General features: G+C 34.8%; 1 protein-coding gene across 2 annotated transcripts in view; it reads left to right on the plus strand.

The window, feature by feature from the left end:
• Positions 1-17,891, plus strand: part of LOC129256128 (dolichol-phosphate mannosyltransferase subunit 3-like) — a 53,817-nt gene extending 35,926 nt beyond the window's left edge. For both annotated transcript variants that reach the window (XM_064097638.1, XM_064097639.1), the window contains 3 exons: positions 9,681-9,710; positions 10,621-10,698; positions 11,568-17,891. In XM_064097638.1, coding sequence (XP_063953708.1) covers positions 9,681-9,710; positions 10,621-10,698; positions 11,568-11,621 — 162 coding nt within the window. In that variant the 3' untranslated portion in view covers positions 11,622-17,891. The remainder of the gene's footprint in view (positions 1-9,680; positions 9,711-10,620; positions 10,699-11,567) is intronic.
• Positions 17,892-18,119: the final 228 nt, after the last annotated feature.

Genomic DNA, 18,119 nt, shown 5'->3' on the forward strand with positions numbered 1-18,119 from the left:
AAGCACTGCTGCTATATCGAATTGCGTAATGCAGGCGAGACTGCCAGAGGCGTTCCACTTGTTATTCAATATATATATAGCCTTTGACATCCACTAGGTGATCTGAACTTACATTCACCCATTTATTTAGTTACTATTATTCTCAGCCTGGATTACCCCTTTAACCCTAAAAGAGTTGGGTTATTTGGATCCATCTCACAGCTGAGGGTGAGGGGGGTATTCCCCCCCCCCTCCTTAAATCTCGGCCTTCGATCTCACGGGTTTGTGATAAAATTGACCCTCAATTATATTATGACGTCATCAAAATGGCGTCGGAAGTCAAAATATCCATTTTGCGTATTATGACGTCATTATAATTATGCAAATTTGGCTCTAACTCCGTGAATATTGGTCAATTTTCACCCAATTTTGGATATCTTGTAGCTTAGGTCTTACTCTTTCTGAATTATTGCCTTTATTTTTCATTTTGATTTAACGGATCATCCTGAAAAATTGCAAATAATAAAGGCATGTCATTTTTACTCATTTTGCGTGTAATCTCTATGGGACATGACTTTTTCTCAAAACTAGATTCTACATTCCTCTATTTCGTGAGCCATATCTCCAATTTTTGTTGTCAGTTATCCCTGAACTTTTAGTATGTTGTAGCTGAGATTCTAAGCTTTCGGAAGAGTTCCCTTCATTTTCCGATCAGATGCCGGGATCATGCCCGTATTTCACTTGCAAGATTGGATTTGAGATTCTCGTGTTTTGCTTACGTGTAAAGCCTATGGGAAATATTCTAGCTCAATCGGTTAGGCGTCAGACTTGCATCTCATTCAATCATGCGGGCAGGGGTTCGAGTCCGCGGGTGAACATGATTTTTTTTTTTTTTTTTTTGCTATCTTGCCCACGATCAATTCTAAGAATTCTAATAAATAATAGCTAAAATATTGCAAAATAAAACAGATTATAATTACTTTTTTTGATATTATATCTATCTATCTGTCTGTCTATCTACCTACATGACATATCTATTTCTCTGTCTAATATATATCTATCTGTTTGAATATGTCCCTCTCTATCTATCCATATGTCTGTCTGTCTATCTACCTACATTGTATATCTATCTGTCTATCTATCTATCTATCTATCTATCTATCTCTCTCTCTCTGTCTAATATATATGTATCTATCTGTTTAGATATGTCTATCTATCTATCCATCTATCTATCTATCTATCTATCTGTCTATCTGTCTCTCTATCTATCTATCTCTATCTATCTATATGTCTGTCTCTCCAAGAGGCTGTTCACACCGCAAGGGGGGACCGTGGGCGGACCGTGGATCGCGCTATCGTAGCGCGATCCACGGTCCGCCCATTGGCATTCGCCGGATTCACACCGCAGTGAGATAGCGCGGTCTATCGTAGCACCCCCTTTTTTGAGAGGTCCTGTTGCCATGACGCATTACTTACTATATTTCTATTTTCACGATGTTCCGACGCGTTTTACTCCATAAAATTAGGAGTGTTGAGTTGTACCGATTCAGATTCAGATCGCACCAAAATAGAATGAGTATAAAATTCCCCGCGTGTAGATGACTTCCGGCGTGCTATCGTAGCTCGGGTTCACACCGGCAGAGATAGCGCGATCTAGCGCGCGCTAGACCGCGCTATCTCTCGTGGACCACCCCCAAGAGGTGCTCCAGTGGCACGCCGTTTTGGCTCGCTGTTGGGCGGACCGAAACGACGTTGTACCTTCCACACCGCAGAGATAGCGCGATCTAGCGCGCGCTAGATCGCGCTATCTCTGCCGGTCTGAACAGGCTCTATATGTCTATCTATCTATCTATATGTCTGTCTCTCTATCTATCTATATTTCTGTCTCTCTGTCTATCTATATGTCTGTCTATCTCTATATATATATATATATGTCTGTCTATCTATCTATATGTCTGTCTCTATATCTCTCTATATGTCTGTCTCTCTATCTATCTGTCTGTCTCTCTTTCTATCTATATGTCTATCTATGTTTTATGAATATAACCACCTATCATCTCTCTATCTATCTATCAATCTATCTATCTATCTATATATCTGTCTCTCTATCTATCTATATGTCTGTCTCTCTATCTATCTATATGTCTGTCTCTCTATCTACAGTGCGTCCCAAAAAAAACTATACACTTTTGAAATGGCTGCCAAATAAAAAAATGTAGCACTTTGGGGGAAAAGACTTATAGATATGGAAAGCCAATAAAGTCAACTTTCAAATGACACCAAAAAGTTGGAAAACTATTCATGCTTGAGCGAGCACTGCCCACTGAAACAAAGGGTATGAAAATTAGGGTGGGCCGGAATTGGCATTCCAATTTCTTTCAGGTTTTTTTGTTTGGTACTTGCAAAGTTGAGGGTTATTTGGTGAATTAAAGATCTGGGGAGTGTTTCATCAACATTTTCATCCGACAAGTTGTCAGATCTGACATCTTTCTCTGATGTTGATTGGCTGAGAGGTACTGTTACTATGGTAACTGTCGGATAAAATGGGACTTGTCGGATAAAACGTCCGACAAGTCCTTTCATGAAACGCCCCCCGGTTTGTTGTTTGTGAAAATTTAATGCGTTATTGAATTGAAATTTAATGCATGAGTGATCATGAACTGCAATTTTTAGTGCAGCATTTTGTCTTTATCATGTGGATCTCAACAATGTGTTCATGACAGTCAGAAAAAGAGGGGGGTAATATGACTTAGGTACATGTAGGTGAAGTACGTTGATGGGATAAAGGTCAACAGAACATTTAGCAACCCCTCCCTCCATCTCTACCCCCTCCCCCCACTTCTCTCCTCCTGAGAGACTAAGCTTGGCTAGGCTGGGCAGGAATTAGCCTTACAGTTTTTTTAGGTTAGTCCTTTGGAACTTACAAAGCTAAGGGTGTTATGCTATTTATGAGTGAGATAAGTTATGGTTTCTTAGGCAAATTCCATGAGTTACTAAATTGAGATGTAATGCATGAGTGAACAGGAATTGTAATTTTAGTGTAGCATATTCATCTTGTGGACCTCAGAAGTGTGTTGGTGAGAGTCAGAGTTACAATGTGATGGTATACCTGTTACAAGCAAGAGGGCGTGATATGCTAAGACTTGGTTAAAGGGGCATTCCTCTTCTTTTTGTCCTTTTACAAATTAAAAGTCATACATGTATGTACCCTCCCCTCTCCACCTCCATTTCCCAGCCCCCCCCCCCCTCTCTCTCTCTGTCTCACTTCCTGGATTGTAGCCTATTCAAAACTTAACTGCCAAGTGACCGGTGGCTAATGGTCAGTTTTTTTATTGAATGATTACCAAGAAATTTAATGATTATGATGATTAAATAGGTAATTTATTGAAAAAAAATAATGTTTGATTGATCACATCGCACATTGAATGAGTTGATTTACTGATAAATTGTTGATTAAATGATTGATAGGAAAAAGTTGATGCCCCAATTTAGAATTAATCATTAAATCAACATTCTGCTCTGGACTTCACGTGTACATGACAATAGCCATCAGTCTCTCAACAGGAGGGTAGGGCGGGAAAGAGGGAGGGGGCGGGGGCTGAATGTTCTGTTGACCCTTATTCCATCAACCTACTTCTCCCACTCAAGTCCTATCTCAGCCCCTATTCTCCCGACTCCCATGAACACATTGCTGAGATCCACATGATAAAGTTGAAATGCTGCCCAAAAAGTGTAATTTATGTTCACTCATGCATTAAAGTTCAATTTAATAATTTAAAAAATTTGCTTAAGCAACCCAAACTGGTCACGGCTGATCATTAATTTATCACAACGCCCTTAACTTTGCAAGTTCGAAAGGATTTGCCTCTCATAAACTGACATAAATTGGAAGGCTAATTCCAGCCCATCCTAATTTTCATACCCTTTGTTTCAGTGGGCAGTGCTCGCTCAAGCATGAATAGTTTTCCAACTTTTTGGTGTCATTTGAAAGTTGACTTTATTGGCTTTCCATATATGTAAGTCTTTTTCCCCAAAGTGCTACATTTTTCATTTGGCAGCCATTTCAAAAGTGTATAGTTTTTTTTGGGACGCACTGTATATATATGTCTGTCTCTCTATCTATCTATATGTCTGTCTCTCTATCTATCTATATGTCTGTCTATTTATCTATATGTCTGTCTCTCTATCTATCTATATGTCTGTCTCTCTATCTATCTATATGTCTGTCTCTCTATCTATCTATATGTCTGTCTCTCTATCTATCTATATGTCTGTCTATCTATCTATATGTCTGTCTCTCTATCTATATGTCTGTCTCTCTATCTATATGTCTGTCTCTCTATCTATCTATATGTCTGTCTCTCTATCTATATGTCTGTCTCTCTATCTATCTATATGTCTATATTTTATTAATATAACCACCTATCATTTATCTCTCCATCCATCACTCCATCCATCTATATATATAATTATCTTTCTTAGATGTATCTGTATGAATATGTAAATCTGTTTGTCTATCTATTTTTCAATCTAATATCTGTTTAAATATTTTTTTCCTGTTTATCTATCTATACGACAGACCACCTAATTCCTCCACATGACGAATTAAAATCTAGTGTTTTTATTGTTTGAATAATACAATATTTCGATTTTTACAGATTTGACAATAAGGACCAACTTAACTTAACCTAAACTGTTAAAATAATGGTAATTCCACATGTTCAGGAAGAAATAAAAACTTTTTTCACTTGACAAGGGGGAGAAAATTAGAATATTTCATATTTCATATGATAAAATACAAAAGAAATAGTGAGTGGGTGACATCATCAGTCTGCCAATTTGCATACCGACCAAGATGTGCATATAAGAGGCTGTTCTCACTACCTTCCTAAAACTAGTTTAGTGGAAACTAGTTTAACGTGTAGTGAGAACGGTCGAAGCGGTCTTGGAAGCGATCTTCCAAACCAGTTTGGAAAACCACCTCGCGATGTCGTTTTCAAGATCGCTTTGCCTTGTTAAACTGGTTTTAGCGTAAGTGAGGACCGTTCTTCGAGAAGCGATCTTCGCACATTTTGAGCGCGCTACTCCACATGACAGGTGTAGAATGCCCATGCTGCGGTTTCGAATTTCGCGCGAAACGTGTCACCCCACTGAGAGCGCTTTACGTGAAGTGATTTTGAAAACCACTTTTGTGTGATCAAGTGGGAACGCTAGCAAAGCGATCTTCCAAAGTGATTTCCTGAATCGGTTTCCAGTAAACTAGTTTTAGAAAGCGTAATAAGAACGGCCTCTAACTGTTAAATTGTGAAATTAAGCGAAACTTTAAAATGTCACAACTTTCTTATTTTACATCCGATTTTAATGAAATTTTCAGTGTTTTGCTTGTTGGATTTTTTTCAAATCAACTTTTTGTTGGGGTGGACTTGTCCTTTAAAGGAGAATGAAACTCTTGGAGCAAGTTAGCTTTTGTGAAAGCAGAAAAATCAAAGAATAAGATCAACAAAAGTTTGAGTAAAATAGGACTAGCAATAGAAGAGTTATGAGCATTTGAATGTCGAGATCACTAATGCTATGGAGATCCTCCCATTGGCAATGCGACCAAGATCTATGATGTCACAGATGAACAACTCTCCCCTTTTGGACACTGAAAATATACCGCAAAACATCTCTTTTTGCTCATTCTCATCATATGACAAACGATTCATCAATGATATAATGTTGTGAAACCTATGTACTTGTCCTCTCATAAAGAGAACACCTCACCTTGTGATAGACTATAAAAATGAGAATATAAGTGAAATAAGTACTAAAGTAATGAGGGAGTTGTACGTGTGTGACATCACAGATCTTGGTCGCATTGCCAATGGGAGGATCTACATGGCATTAGTGATCTCAATATTCAAATGCTCATAACTTTCTTATTATTCATTCAATCTTCCTCAATTTTTCAACAATATGTTTCTTTGATTTTTCTCTTTGATATGGATTCAGCTGGTTTCAAGGGTTTCATTCTCCTTTAACTATTGAAGTGAAAGACTTGAATAACAAGTATACAATATTTCTTCACCATAAAATTGACCACATTCGCATTTCACTATTGGTAACCAACGTTTTATCATGGTAACTGAGTTACATCTCGGTAACTTACATTACATTTTCCACTTAGTAACTGACGTTACACATATCTTATGATACCCTATGGCTTGATTGTTAATTGATTATCTTTAATTTTGGTGTAGAAGGGAGGGGTGTTACCTAGAGAGGAAATCTACCAAGTTTCATATGATATATCCTCTTTTCTGGGAAATGAGAAAATAAAGTTTCTGTTTTTGGTAACTGACGTTACATACCATATCACATACTTCATCATTATTTTTTTATCAGATAAATGAATTACTGGTGTTTCTTTCTATTGGATTTTATAAAGTGTTATAAATAATAATAGCAAGCTAAATCACAGGGGAAAACATCATGATCAAACCTGTTCTTTAAAAATCTGTCCAAACAAAATATGTATTATTATACCATTTTCAACACTAATTTGTATCCATACTTTGACGGCCATTTGGAAATAAAAAATGGCTGCCAGAGTCGGAAAAAAATTGTCCCAGAAACTTCAGGTCTTGTATTATTAAAAAACATAAAGCATCTGTGTCCATCTGTGGTGAAAATGCCCATATGTCTTGTCCCCTCCTGCTGCCTCCCTTTCTCTCTGGGGGTAATCTCTGTTATCTCTCCTCTCCCTACTGTTCTTGCCTCTCTTTCTCTCTCTCTCTTCACACTGACACATTGTTTTACCTTCTTGTTGGGTAAGCGCAGGGGAGGAGATGGTGCTTTGTAGGAGTTTTCATTGTTGATATCATGTTTGTATATTATTTTGTAATGGTGCACTATTTCTTTATAATTGCCGTTTATGTCTTTCCCTTTTTTTGAGATGTTGTCATGAATTGTATGTATGTAATTGTAAATTTCAAAACAAATTTCCTTAATGGTCTTGAATTAATTGAATTGAATTGAATTATGGAGATTTTGGTTGTATCAGTTACCTTGTTCATCAAAACCAGGATTATTGTCTGTGGCTTTTGGTCTGCTCCAATGACATGATTCACAAAATCATTTCTCAGAGATTCTTTGCTGACTTCTTCACCAGCAGATATCTGACGAGTATCAAACAGGCTCCTACAAATATAAATTAAAAACACATTTAAATAAAAAAATTAAAAGCTTCAAATCTAAAAAGCAACAACTATCTAAGGAAAAGATGAAAGGGAAAATGACAGCCTGTTTCTGCATGTGACTTATCCATGTCTACATTTGTAGAGTAAATTTTGTTGAGTAGCACTGGAGATCTAAAGAGGCTGGGGGTGATTCTCCTGCCCCACCCCACCCCTCATTTTTGTAACCATTCTGCCTAGATCTTTTTCCACGCTGCTCCATGACTTTTTACTTTCAAGTCTCATGCATCTTTTTACACTAAGTATGTGATACCAAGATACACAGTTCCAAAATATATGCAACATTTTTAAAATTGACTTGAAGTCCCGGGGGGGGGGGGGGGGGGGCCACTTCCATTCACGAGTGGATACCATGCGCGACCATGAGATCTCAAAAGAACCCTAAACACGTATTTTCCATATTCTGAAAATGTACCCCTTAACAAGTATTGGCATGTGAAACCCTACCCTTAACAAGTATTGGAAACAAAACGATACTATTGGCAAGTATTCCCTGAATTGTACCCCTAAACAAGTACAGCGATATTTCAAACATGGACGTCGGTTTTACCTTTACCTACATCATTGGGTTTAGTACAGCCCAACTCGCGCAGATTGTACTCTAAACACGTAGTGTTGACTCCTGGGGCAAAAAGTACATCCTTTATAAAACATTTTAGTCTTGATTGTTAATTTATACCCTCGCAAATTTGACCCTAAACATGTAAATTTCCTAGCGAAATAGATACCCTTTTTTCATTATTTTAGTGTTTTTGACACCCTTATTACGTTATGTACGTAACGTGCCCTATCTTGAAAAAGACATCCTTTTTACATGTTTTTTTGGTCGCGCATGGTATCCGCTCGTCAATGTAAGTGGCCCCGCCCCCCCCCCCCCCCCCGGGCTTGAAGTTGCTCCTAAAGATGATTTTTTTTTCTGTGTACACAAAAGTCAATTGATGCAAAGTTTTATAACCTTAAAAAGAGTACTTAAAATGGGTAGTAACCATTTGTTACATTATAAGCACTACATGTTTATTTTGTTTGAACTTTATTTTGTGATTCTTGGAACAACTGGAAATTAAAAGCAAATACTACACAAAAAATTGTATATCAATTCATCAATGGAAATTGTTGCAGACTCAACTGTCATTAACAAGACAAAATTAATTAAGTTTAATCAGTAAAAGTAGAAATAATGATACATTTATGAATTTGGCTAAATACACAATTTGCATTGGATTTGTACATGAATTCACATGTTTGAGCTGTTTTGGGTCTGACATGCACTTAAATAATGTTGCATGATTTCGTAACCGCGTACCCGGGCATCGCAAATTTGGTCCCAAAAATTGTGTGAGATTTGAAAGTAAAAATAGCGAGCGGCGCTGTTGAAATATTTTGCACGGAGGATTTATTGTGAAAAATGTAGAGGGGGCGGATTCCGCCCCCCCAGGCCTTTTAGGGTTAAGGTGTCAAAAAGAAGGGTAGAAAATTATCTGAGACATCATTTTCTCTTTTGATTTAGATACTGTCTCCAATTTTATTTTTTGGATCCCTTTTATATTTGAAGTGTGTTTATTTGCTCATGCTAGAAGTACCAGATGAAAGGAAAGGGTCAAAGTTTAGCAAATATGTCATTTATTATTAATGTAATTGAGTTAAATTACTCTGGTTTCTTTTTTTTTCTGTTGCCTCATTTTGTATGATTTTCAGGTCACATGATCAAGGTCAAAGTTCATTGACCCTAAATAATCTTTGACCATGTTGTGGTATTAACATTGAAATTGTAAGCAGGGTAAATCCCTTGTGAACAAAGCTTACAAAGTTTTCAGAATAAGTCCTAATTGAATGAAATCTATACAAACTAGTTATAAACTATCAACAAATAGATGAAATTTCTGGTCACTATAAAAAGTGAAGAGTGAATATGGAAATGAAAGAAATAAAATGAAGAGCAAATGTCTCTCAGGAATAACAAAACTTAAAAAAAAAACATATTTTTGATTTTCAGGGTCAAAAAGTGTGCATTATATTACCCTTCACTTGGATATAAATTATAATAATAAGTGGATAATGGTATCAGAAATTATATGAATATATTTTTTAGTTGTTGGGTCAAAGGTATTTCAAATCAAATAATTTAGATCAGAATTGATATTTTGTTTATTATTTAAAAGTACTACAATTTAATTCATTGAAACTATGAGATTGTTATTTGATATTGAATAATATGAAATGAATAAGAAGTGTCCGAGTGAAGGTCAAAGGTCATTTTAGGTCAACAAACTTACTTATACTTAATTATCTAATGATTTTTTTTCCTTTTTTCATTTTTGAAAATTATTCACTTGAATCATTATCAAAGATAGCACTGCTATATTGAATTGCATAATGCCAGTGAGACTGCCAGAGGTTTGTTGTATGTTGCATAATGAATGTACAAGTAGTCTGAACTCAATATCCACATTTTTATTTTTTCCATAGTTTCCTGTGTATCTTCTTGTGGTATTCGGGGTAAGTTTGTGTTTCCACCATGATAAATCATTAAGAATAATGTTTGCCCAATCATGTGAACAACAGATTAGTTCACATCATTTTAATAGAGGGGTCGAATATTATAAGATGGTTTCAAATTGGCATTTGATTCGATATATTGAATCAGAAAAAGTATTACATATGCAAAATAATACTTTTTGTTCTACCCCCACAAAATAAAGCTCCAAATGTTTGAATTTTGGTGAAGAAACTCTTAGGTGTTCCTAGCAAAAATTGTATATTGTTTTGCAATTTCTTCTGTATTTATCTGGGGGGTTTTACCTTTAAAAAAAAAAATTTCAATGAATTTTGTCTGTGATACTTATGAGATCACAAACAGCATAAATCAAATAAGCTGAATCTGTAAAAGTAAAAATATTCATACATTTATAATATTAGGCTGAAAACACAATTTGTATTGAAATGAAACAAATTCATGTTGTTGCCCACTTTTTGATCTAAAATGCATGTACAAAATTATGCATATGTTTTCAGAACCGTGTACCTTGGCATCGCAAATTTGGTCTTTAAAGATGCCTAGTTAGGGTTAAAGAGTAAGGGATTTTGTAGCAGGATATGTGCTTATTAACAGAAATGCATTTGTCTCTAGTACAACACATGCAGCTGATGTATGATATATGCTTGCTGTGAAAAAAAAATCATAGGCAGCCTAGGGGGGCTTGAACCCATGACCTGGATTACCAGACAGTGTCCTAGATTACTCAACCACTACTTATACTTCTGTCAGAAATTTGGACAGCTCAATAGTTTCTCATGATTTTCATGTTTGGCAGTCTTCCTAAGTAGGTCCAGAGTTTTTGTGTTTTATTATCATGCAGACATATTTATTGTTGGTTATGTTATTATAATTTTGTCCTTGTATGTGTAGTGTTTTTCCCTTGGAACTATTGGTTACAGAGTTGCTACATTTAATGACTGTGAAGATGCTGCAGCCTCACTTAAAGAGGTAAATTTTCTTTTTTTTCAGCTCACAGTCCATGTCATTTCAGTTCTATCTATCTATCTATCTATCTATCTATCTATCTATCTATCTATCTATCTATCTATCTATCTATCTATCTATCTATCTATCTATCTATCTATCTATCTATCTATCTATCTATCTATCTATCTATCTATCTATCTATCTGTCTGTCTTTTTATCTGCCTATCTATCTGTCTGGTCTATCTTGTCTCTCTGTCTGTCTATCAGTATTTATTTATCTATATATCTCTCTGTCCATGGATCCATCCATCTACGATCTATACTATGTTGAGATGTCAGAAATTATCATCAGGAGTAGATCCAAAGAATATCTTACGTTACAAGTCTGATTTTGATATAAAAGGTCACAAAAGTATTTTGTCTCTTAATGACTAATACTGATTGTGTTTCATTTTATAGTGAAAAAAATAATTAAAAACAAGCAATTTATACATTCTCTCCTTGAACATTAAAAAAAAGAGAATGTGATTTGAGGATCCTGCATTTTTTGTTGCTGACCCAGATCTGTAGAATATTTTTATTTGATTTGCTGTTTGACATCCAAATTCTTCATCTAGATGTCTTCAAATGTACATATATGTGTTTGATATAGATTTCTTTTTTTCCCTGTAGAAATTTAATGGAAGTAGAATTGAATCAGTGCAGTGAACTTTGAATATATTATGCTTAGTAGACGAGTCATAATAATTGATATTCTAAAGGTCAGTTATACTAATAATATACTTAGAAAATGGTATGCAGAATGAATTTTGTATTCTATTTATTTTTAATTTCTGAAATTATTAAGTCTGTATCTCATCTCAGCTTGCAATTTTTTTTTCATTTTACAGGAACTCAAAGAAGCAAGAGAAGATCTGAAATGCAAAGGATTTAAATTCTCATGACACAGTAGGATATCAGAACTCTAGAACTTGTAGAGACATCTCAACAAATGAATAAGCTTTAAAGGCAATTGTACTTCAAAGAATAATTGCTAGGTATGATTGTACTCAAGCTTTCATTCCAGTCTTGTGGTTTTACACTGCAAATTTGTATGACAAAGAGTTAAACCTGAGGATTGATATCATGAATACAATGTTACATTTCAATTGATCTCTATAGTCACAAGGGTGCATTTCGCATTAATTAGGTGGAAGTTTTCAATTGACATGTTGATTTAGATCAATTTTCACAGCATACTTTAACCATTGCAATGCAACCAATAAGTATGAATTGAGCACACTGTGGCAAAGGCGATCATTTAATATTAATCGCTTTCCCAGTAAAGTAAGCATGAGAAAAAGAAATTTGTTAAGTGCTTGACATCTGCATAAACTATGGTTTCAAGCCATTTACTCAAAACCACTTTTGTGAAATTAGGTCATTGTTGTTAATAAATGGCATGTGCCTAGTTGTGGTTTAGTAAGAAAGCCTCACATGTATTTTATCATTTGGATAGGGTTAGGCATTACTTAAATATTCTACCATTTGCAAATCAAAAATTAAAGCAAAATAAAACCTGCCAGGACACTAGGGTGGTTGAATTGCATTTTGACACAAGATGAGAAAAACCTTTGTATTTTTCAAATGCAATCACCAGAATTATATTTTGATTGGAAAAAATAAATGATTTTATTTTTATATTCTTATGTACTTTGTGAACAAGTAACTATGTTCTTTCCTGATGATAATGAGTACACAGTTTCAAACTTGAGGCATCTGGTATAATGTGTGTACAAAATATTCAGTTTGATATGTGTGGTGTAAAGATTGGGTGGTCTGAGAAACAGACTAGTCACAATGTATGTAATTATGAACCATACAAACTTATGATTGAATTATCAAGTTATTAAAAGTAAGGTCTTCATGATGTTCTTGCCAAAAGTAATGTTGTACTTGACAAGTACTGTTTGCTTAAGACCAATAATTTTTTTTGTACTGCTTATGAATTGTTCTATTCAAAATATTCTCTCAATTATCTATTAGACATTCCCATTATCCCACAGACCTCTTTGGTCATCAATTTAAATGTGAAGAAAATAAAAACTGGCTCTAAACTGACATAGTAAGTTGCTAAAACTCTTTATTTTTGATCCTGCAACTAATTTTACTGTGCCTTGAATAATATTGGACATCAAATTTGTCATATAAGTTCTTCTGATGAATGTAGCATTTACCATATTTATGTGATTTGATCTAGGAGGTTTCAAATGAGATGGAGTAACAGCAAATAAAATCCCTTTGAACAAGGTTAAAAACCACCAGCAGAAGTTATGTCAGGCATGCACTTTGCTCAACATCTCTTTCAATTGTGTAGACAAATGATTCCTGCATGACTCTGCAGCTATAGGTCATAAAGGGAAATATGCTCTTGTGATGGTAATTACTTTTTCGGCCCATCTGGTATGGTTTTATGTGTAGTACATAATTCGGAGGCATGCAAAAATAAACTATTCAGCATTATGTCCTGAAATATGACTCAAATTTACTTGACTGGGCATGTGCGGGCACTCATCTGGCATATACAATAATGAATAGCAAGATCAAGTTTATTTAAACCAATCAAAACATGAGACATATTACACAGTTTAACAAAAAATAAGAATACATGATTGGTTTGGGACCCCATAGAAGCAGAGCTTGTGAGAGGGGCCCCTTACATAGAACCTTACAGCAAAAATGAGATGAAACATATATACAATGATAATCTAGAGAGTAAATAAGAAAAATACATACAAAAATCCACACACACACACACACCCTCACACACACACACATATGGTTTATCAAGATTCAATTTAAGATATTTTGTAATCTTTCAAATAAATATTTTCAACATGAATTTTTAAATATGGGCAGTGTTGGACTGGATCTAAAGCTTTGTGGTAACTTATTCCATTCTTTGATACAAACTATTACAAAATAATTCAAAGCAGTATTTGTTCTTGTAAGTGGTTGGTGGATAAGATTTTTCTGCCGTGTATTGTACAAATGGACATTCGAGTTAACAACAAATGCATCTTTTAAAAATGAACAGTTTTGAGAGGATTGTGATTTGTACATAAATATCAAACAATTGAACGAGACTAAATCATCAAGAGGCAAAATCTTCAATTGCAGAAATAAAGGAATACCTAGACATCTGTAATTCGAATATGTTATGAGCCTCATAACAATATTCCACCGACCACATTTGAAATTTTAATTTGCCGCAAACGATCGGAAAAGTGTTAAAATCTGGTTTCAGTAAAGGTCAAATTCTTACTTTTTTCACTAATTAAAGGTAAATTGATATAATCTGGGCAAATATCTCAGCGTAATAATGCTTGGTTATTGACGTCTTGTCATGCGTTCAAATTTCAGTTTGTTTATTAATAGAAAAGATGGAAAATTGATACAAATGGATATTCGTAAAATTTCACTCTGATTTTTTCACTGAAACTGGCGGCTTCAAAGGTGGACATCAAAAAGGTCTTTACTGCTGTTCTTTTGTGCTTCTTTAGAAATAAACAGCTGCTTGAATAAATTTGTTGCCTGTTGGAACTCCAGTCATAGAATCTTCTTGATTTGATTAAGATTCTAATAGTATATCACAACAGGTATTGTGCTTGCAGGTTTGTTTCATCCGACCGTGGCATGGGCATTCATAGTCTGTCTTGCATCTATAGACAGCTATTCGTTCTACAATTTTTGGACGCTCATCTATTTGATGCAGTATTCAGAACCAGGGGTGGTATTCTGGAACACTGTCATACCGGTGTGTTGGCTCAGTTGGTAGAGCATTCATCTATCAACCGGGAGGTCAGGAGTTCAAACTCGGCCCCGTCAGACCAAATGACGTTTAAAAAATGCTGCTACCCTGTTTGGCATTCAACGATTTAAGGGATAGAGCCTTGTCGATCTGGCGCTGCACAGCGGCTACCGGGCCCACGATAAATTGGGCAAAGCAAATTTTCTGAGTATTTCATTTCATGTCTATTTCGAACAATAAAATGTAAAAAAATGTGGATAACTTTTGTCATAATTTTGTAATGTCTCTTTGCGATGTGTCACCGCTGTGATTGTCACAAATCGGTATTCTGAATAATATTGTCTTTACCCTGTCATATCTCTCTAAGTTCCCACCCAACCAATCAAAATCATAGTTAGTTCCTAGTGGGAGCCCTTCTTACTAATAGGAAGGCCCGGTGGCAGGTAGGGCGTATCCCCAATACCGTAGCTGGCATCGCGCAACTACGCTTATATTGATGCGCTTAATTACAAAAAGAGACAGAGCTGTGAAGGATTTTAGAAAAGGGAATACAGAGAAAAAAGGAAGAATTAATAATTATGTAGGGCCTAACTAATTATAGCATGAAAAATATTTTTGAAAATTGTCATGGATTATGACTGTACAGTGTAAATAATACCACAATATAATCTAAATAATATTATTATATGCTTGACATTTAGTCGGCAGGGTAACAGGATATTTGGTACTAAAAGATATGACAAAATTTAAGACTGATATCCCCCTGTCATAAATTTTGTCATGTCTTTTGCTTCTAAATTGGGATTATGCGTATTTAATACCCCTTTCACAAACCCATCCTCCAATTATCCGCACTATTTTTTTACGAGCGCCCGACCTGAAAAAGGCGGATAATTGTCATGGCAACTGCACATGCCCCCTCCGATGGGGTTGTGTTGGAAAAGGGTGACCTTTTGTGACTGCACCATGGCAATTATCCGCATTACTTTGGAAATGCATTCACAAAGCCAAAATCTGGTCCCGCTCCGATTTTACAACCAAATTATGTGGATATTATCCGCATAATTGGGTTTGTGAAAGGGTTATTAGAGCCGCATATTTTTGGTGCGCACTAAAGAGAAGAGACAAAATTTATGAAAATTTTTGTGACAAAAGTTATGACATCCACCAGTATACCGATTTTGTCATATCTCTGAGGAAAATTAAAATATGGAGAAAAGACAATGTTCAGAATACCGCCTGCAGGCATATTTTGTAGTGTTGAGATCACAGGTCAGGGTCAAAGGTCATACATCATATTTGTCTTCAAAGTGGTATTATTGTCACTTCATGACTCCTACTATGGTAAAGTTGTGAGTTCTAAATGTTTAATCTTTTATTACAGATAATCTTTTGAATTAATTGTTATAATACACAACTGGCAATTCAAATATTCTGTTATATCTGTTTCTCTGTAAGTACCCACTTTGTTTGAAAATTGTAACTTTTTTCTAATGGTTTTTATTTCAACTACATTTATTTCTTCTCAGCAATTATTTATTAGCATAGGGTTAGACCTAGGATTGTAATAGAGCTCTTTGTTCTGAATAATAAAAAGGTAAGGATTAGGGTTTATTTAGTTTTGCAGGTCATTGTTTATGTTTGGCTTAATGTGGGGAATTTTCATCGGAGCAAATGTCGCCAGAGCAAATGTCATGGAACCTATATATTAATCTTGCTAGTATTAAGTCTGATGCACTTTTCAACTTCTGTTTCTTAATTCTCATTTATTAAATTATTGCCTGGGTTCTGTAACTAGCCCAAAGGATCAGTTCATAAGGATCATAATGACCAACCTCACTCTAGATTTCCAGCATATTGCAAGGGCAGGTCCATGTTATTTCACTTACAAAGAACATGAGATGGCATAAAATGTTACTGTTTTGGTACGATCATCTTCCTAATAGGTTGGTCATGCTCTTTTCAACTTATCGCTGGTTTTTATGTGTTGAAGTATCAATGATTTACGAATAGGAGGGAATTTTTTTCTTACATACCCACACTTTTTAGATAAATTGCCTTAAGTTTATATTTTAGCTTTTTAACATTGATATACATGTAGTTTGATTTGAAATATTTCCGAGAACCTGTGTTATTTTTTTAATGCATATAAATTCTCTATCAATTTTAACTGCAGCATCATCAATGAATTCCCAAAAGAACTAGGATTTGTTTAAGTCTGACTTATCAAAAATTGACCCAAGAGATTAACAATGTTAAACTTCTACAAATACTATATATTCATCTTTATCCGAGCACTATTATTCTCTTCTATACAAGAAAGGTTATCACTTACATGGACGTACAGACAGGGTGGTGGGAGCTAAAAGGTTCCATTACTGACAAACAAAAGGAAAATAGTAAAAATGAAAGAGGGTGAAAATATGATTAAATTTTCATGTTATGTAAATTATTTTCTTCAAAACTTAGAATTTCATTTTGAAAAGGCCAAAAGTTTATCTCACTTGGACTCATGGGAAATTTAGATCCATGCACCATGTTCTGCCTCCTAAAATATCTAGCTTGTTAAGGAAAAGATCACTGATCAGGATTAATATCCTAGAAAGTGAACTCGTACTTTTTTAATCAGCGGTACTATATTTCAAAAGTATTGTGGACCCTGGGAAAAATAATTCAGAAATTGGGCTTTGTGTATATACAAACATTTCTGTTTTATAAAATCATTTCAGGAAAATTATCTTTAAAAACAGATAAGAAAATTTAGGCTCACACCATCTAAACTGGCTTCCAAAAGAAATTGATCAAATTTTAGAATGGCAGTTCACAAATTCCACTCATTCAAAATGAACAATATTTTTTCACAGGAAACGCAGAGAGGTTATAGCCCCTCATATTAGTGATAAACTGGGAAGTTTGTTTAATCCATCTCATTTTCATTTGTCTTTTTCCATTTTGTGACTTTGGATTCTGAAAGCAATTAATGTGAGGGGCTATAGCCTCTCTGTGATTGAACCAATCTCTTAATTATTGACACGTGCTTAGTAAAGATTATTGAAGCTTAGTTTTGCTCACGTTTTAACATTATATATATTAAATTCTTCTCAAGACTGTAATCAAATGGTGCTCGGTACATGAACACTTCAACTTTGGAAGTCAAATAAAAAAAAAACTGGAAAAGGCAGATATGTTTGTTTTAAAAATTCTCCAAATGTTCTGGGGTTATTTTAGCAAAAGTTACATATGCTGTTGTATTCTCTTGTGCATTGGCTTCATGAAAGAAGCAACCCATTTGCCTATAGTTGAAATAATAGTTTTATGAATATATTGCTGTTAAAATTTATTCATTACTGCTTATACTTTGTGTGTAATTGGTATATGATACATGCCAAAGTCAAAAGGGATTAATAAAAATATAAGAAATGTACTGTAAATTGGTTATTATTTTACAGTGTCAATTTACTTCAGAATCATGTAAGATATTGTTGAAAATCACTTTAATATATAGACTATGTTAGTAATAGTTTTCAGGCAACGTAAAACTAAATTTGATAATTGAGCAAGCTTTACTGAATCACTTGATTTATCTCTCTCTCTCTATCTATCTATCATCTATCTCTCCTTGGGGGGGGGGGGAGTCAAGACCTTAATGTGA

The sequence above is a fragment of the Lytechinus pictus genome, chromosome 3 (genome assembly GCF_037042905.1).
Source record: "Lytechinus pictus isolate F3 Inbred chromosome 3, Lp3.0, whole genome shotgun sequence".
Lineage (NCBI taxonomy): Eukaryota > Metazoa > Echinodermata > Echinoidea > Temnopleuroida > Toxopneustidae > Lytechinus > Lytechinus pictus.